General features: G+C 66.9%; 1 protein-coding gene across 1 annotated transcript in view; it reads right to left on the bottom strand.

Moving 5' to 3' along the window:
* Positions 1-1,945: 1,945 nt before the first annotated feature.
* Positions 1,946-4,412, bottom strand: part of OTUD7B (OTU deubiquitinase 7B) — a gene marked incomplete at its 5' end in the record, with an annotated part of 4,611 nt that continues 2,144 nt past the window's right edge. Inside the window, 2 exons of the mRNA XM_015414458.1 lie at positions 1,946-2,908; positions 4,146-4,230. Coding sequence (XP_015269944.1) covers positions 1,946-2,908; positions 4,146-4,230 — 1,048 coding nt within the window. The remainder of the gene's footprint in view (positions 2,909-4,145; positions 4,231-4,412) is intronic.

Raw genomic sequence — 4,412 nt, 5'->3', positions numbered from 1 at the left:
CGCCGGCGCGCCCAGCCAGCATGGGCAAGGCGCGGCGCTTTCCACCTGACTGGGAGGACGGGCTGGGCGACCGGGAGGACCGGCTGGGCGATTGGGAGGACGGGCTGGGCGACCAGTTAGGTCTTGGATAAAAGCGATTGGGAGGACGGGCTGGGCGATCGGGAGGACGGGCTGGGCGTCCGGGAGGACGGGCTGGGCGATCGGGAGGATGGGGTGGGCGACTGGGAGGATGGGATGGGCGACCAGGAGGACGGGGTGGGCGACCATGAGAGGGGGCTGGGCGATCGGGAGAGGGGGCGGAGGTGGAGACGCCTCCCCTTGCCCGTTGCCACCGAGAAGCCGCCGAACACCTCCAAGTACGGTAGCGACGTGCGCCTCAGCCTGAGCATCCTCCGGGCGGCACGGAGGACGGGCTGGGCGACTGGGAGGACGGGCTGGGCGAACGGGAGGATGGGCTGGGCGGCCGGGAGGATGGGCTGGGCGACCGGGAGGACACGCTGGGAGGACGGGGTGGGCGTCCGGGAGAGGGGGCGGAGGTAGAGACGGGCAGTCGCCGGCGCGCCCAGCCAGCATGGGCAAGGCGCGGCGCTTTCCTCCCGACCGGGAGGATGGGCTGGGCGACCGGGAGGACGGGCTGGGAGGACAGGAGGACGGGCTGGGCGACCCGTTAGGGCTTAGATAAAAGCGCTGGGAGGACGGGCTGGGTGACCAGTTAGGGCTTGGATAAAAGCGACCGGGAGGACGGGCTGGTCTTGAGCTGGGAGGACGGGCTGGTCTTGAGGCTGGGAGGACGAGCAAGGGTAGGCGTCACCACCGTCGGGGGATCCAGCCAGTCCCGCAGAGAAGCTCGGCGCGCTAGGGAAGGCGCCCGGGAGGACGGGCTGGGACCGGGAGGACGGGCTGGGCGACTGGGAGGATGGGCTGGGAGGACGGGCTGGGCGATCGGGAGAGGGGGCGGAGGAGGAGATAGGGGCAGCCGCCGGCGCGCCCAGCCAGCATGGGCAAGGCGCGGCGCTTTCCTGCCGACTGGGCGGACGGGCTGGGCGGACGGGAGGATGGGCTGGGCGACTGGGAGGACGGGCTGGGCGACCAGTTAGGTCTTGGATAAAAGCGACTGGGAGGACGGGGTGGGCGACCGGGAGAGGGGGCTGGGCGACCGAGAGAGGGAGCGGAGGTGGAGACGCCTCCCGTTGCCCGTTGCCGCCGAGAAGCCGCCGGACACCTCCAAGTACGGCAGCGACGTGCGCCTCAGCCTGAGCATCCTCCAGGCGGCCCCTTCCTCGGGGCCAGAGGCACAGAGGACGGGCTGGGTGACTGGGAGGACGGGCTGGGCGACTGGGAGGACGGGCTGGACGACCGGGAGGACGGGCTGGGAGGACGGGCTGGCTGACCGGGAGGACGCGCTGGGAGCATGGGCTGGTCTTGAGCTGGTCTTGAGCTGGGAGGACGGGCTGGTCTTGGGCTGGTCTTGAGGCTGGGAGGACGAGCTGGGCAACCGAGAGGACGCGCTGGGAGGACGTGCTGGGCGTCCGGGAGAGGGGGCGGAGGTGGAGACAGGGGCAGCCGCCAGTGCGCCCAGCCAGCATGGGCAAGGTGCGGCGCTTTCCTCCCAACTGGGAGGGCGGGAGGAAGGGTTTTCCTGGGCTGCGGCATCCCCGTTTGGCACCGAGCAGAAGGAGATGGAGAGGAAGGTGCTGAGGAACGGCCTGGCAGCCAAGAGGCTTGACTCGGACGGGCTGGGCGACGAGAAGGATGGGCTGGGCGTCCGGGAGGACGGGCTGGGCGACCGAGAGAGGGGGTGGAGGTGGAGACAGGGGCGGAGGTGGAAGCAGGGGCAGCCGCCGGCAGGCCCGGCCAGTATGCGGCAGCCCCCTTCCTCGGGGCTAGAGGCAGGGAGGACGAGCTGGGCGAGCGGGAGGACGGGCTGGGCGAGCGGGAGGACGGGCTAGGAGGACGGGCTGGGCGACTGGGAGGATGGGATGGGCGTCCGGGAGAGGGGGAGGAGGTGGAGGCAGGGGCAGCCGTTGGCGCTCCCGGCCAGCCCCAGGTAGGAAGGGCTGCAGGGGGGGGCGTGGGGAGTGTGGGGCCGCTCCTGGGGGCTGTGCCGGAGAAGGGTGGCATAGGAGGGGAGGGGGGCACAGGGACCGCCGGCCAACTGCCTCCGACTGTCGTGGTATGCTGGTGGGTGGGCGCTCTGCACAGGGCTGCCCATGGACGGACGGGGGATGGGGAAGACCCTCCAGTAACTGGAGGGGAAGGCGGCCAGGTCCGGCCTCTGGACACAATAGGGGGAGAGCACCGGGGAGCAGGTGGGGTTCGGCGGGAGCGGCTGTTCTTCCCCCCCTCTCAGAGGGTTGCCCTCAGAGTCAAGCCTCTTGGCTATCTCCTTCTGTTTGGTTCCAAAGCGGTCCTCGGCGTCGGAGAGGTACCGCTGGATCATCTCCTCCTGGTACTGGTGCCGGTTGCTGGTCTTGAGCTGCCCGGCTAATATGAACTTGCGCTCCCCTTGCATGGCCGCCCGGAGGATGCTCAGGGTAAGTTGTACGTCGGAGGCGTCCGGCGGCTTCTCGGCGGGGGGCGCCTTCCCTAGCGTGCCGAGCTTCTCTGCGGGACTGGCTGGATCCCCCGCCTCCCCTTGCCCGTTGCCTGCGCCGCTGCTCCCCCGGGCGCCCCGGCTGTGCATCAGCCCCATGTTTTTGAGCTTGCTGCCCAGCGTCTTGCCGAAGCTGCCCAGCTTGTTGGCCACCGAGTAGGCCCTCTTCTTGTCCTTGTCTCGGTCCCGCTCCTTCTTCGGCTTCTCCTTGCTGCCGTTGCTGGCAGAGCTGCTGCACACAGACTCCTTGTCCGAGTCGCCGGCCGAGCGGGCTTCGTCTCCAGCAGTTGGGGATTCCGGCTGCGCCAGGGGCGCCTGGAGAGGGAAGGAGAACGAGGCACCCCGTGACCCTCCAGGCTACGGCAACGTTCGGAGGGGTGGGGTGGGGTGGATCCATCCAGCGGAAAAAGGCCAGGATGCCCGGGGCGACAACACAGCTTTTGAGGAATCGCCTGACAGTGGGAAGCCCTGCCCCCTGCCCGGAGACTCATGGGGGGGGACAGCCGGTGGGGTGGACAGACTGGCCAGTGAGGACCCTGAGTTCAAATCCCCACTTCTGCTCTGGAAGCTCGCTGGGTGGCCTACTCACAGGGTTGCTGTAAGAGAACGGAGGAGGGGAGACCAGAGTTCTAAAGCCGCTCTGAATCCTAGTGGGAGTGTAAATAAATAAACGAATGCAAATGCAATGCAGGGAAGGCAGGCCGTGTCAGGCCAGGATACAGGGACCCCTGGGTCCAAGCCCTCCGTCCACCCTGACTCCCAGTGGGTCCCCTGGGCCCATTAGTGCTAGTAGTAGTAGTAGTAGTAGTAGTAGTAGTAGTAGTAGAAGAAGAAGAAGAGATTGGATTTACACCCCCTGCCCTTCACTTGGGAGTCTCAGAGCGGCTTCCAAACTCTTTTTCCTCCCCCTCCCCACCACAGGCACCCTGTGAGGTAGGCCGGGCTAAGAGAGCTCTGAGAGAAATTTCTCTTTTTTCAAGGACAGCTCTTGTCAGAACTATGGCTTGCCCAAGGTCACCCAACGGCTGCAAGTGGAGGAGTGGGGAGTGGAGAATCAAACCTGGCTCTCCCAGATTAGAGTCTGCGCACTTAACCACCACACCAAATTACTTTCTTCCAGTGTCACCGAAGGGGCAGGGGAAACCCTGCCCACTGCCCTGAGACCTCTGGACAAACAGTGGGACAAAGCGGTCTTAGGGAAGAGGGCAGACAAGCGAGCTAAAGGGAGCCTCCGTGAGCAGAGGCCGTCTCCAGCAGGACCTTCGCTGTCCTACGCGGGAGCTTTTCAGAAGCCCTGGGCCAGAGACTGTGGGGAGGGGCATGCGGGTCTCCGGGCGGTGCACGTGTTCTGGGAACAGGAGGAGGCTGCCAGAGCGAGGCCCAGCAACAGAGCATCACGGAGCCCACGGTGGGGCTGGCAGCGAAAGCTGAAAGAGACACTGCTGTGAGGAGGGGGCTGCCACCCCTCCCCCCTCTCTCTCTCTGCCCTTTCCTCGCAGCCAGGCAGCCAAGGGCTCCCCCAGGGGAGGGGCGGTCCAGAGGGCCCCCTTACCTGCGTCTCGCACGGCAGAGTGATCCACTTCAGGTTCATGTAGGCGTGCAGAAGCTGCAGCTTGGCCTCCAGGGAGAGAGTCACGCTGGAAAGGCAGAAGGGGAGATCAGCCGACCGGGAGCCCCTGCTGGGTGCTTTTCGGCCCTCGAACATGGCCCAGGGCCCCAATCCCCCCACACCACAGATTAACCCTTTGTCCTCAGCTCCTTCCTCACCCCATCCCTCCCCCCGGGCAGGGATCCACCACTTTCTGCTTCCTGCCCCCCC

The sequence above is a fragment of the Gekko japonicus genome, unplaced genomic scaffold (genome assembly GCF_001447785.1).
Source record: "Gekko japonicus isolate JY-2015 unplaced genomic scaffold, Gekko_japonicus_V1.1 scaffold1553, whole genome shotgun sequence".
Taxonomy (NCBI): domain Eukaryota; kingdom Metazoa; phylum Chordata; class Lepidosauria; order Squamata; family Gekkonidae; genus Gekko; species Gekko japonicus.
Note: the sequence above shows the minus strand (reverse complement) of the source record. Positions and strands in the feature narration are given on the sequence as shown.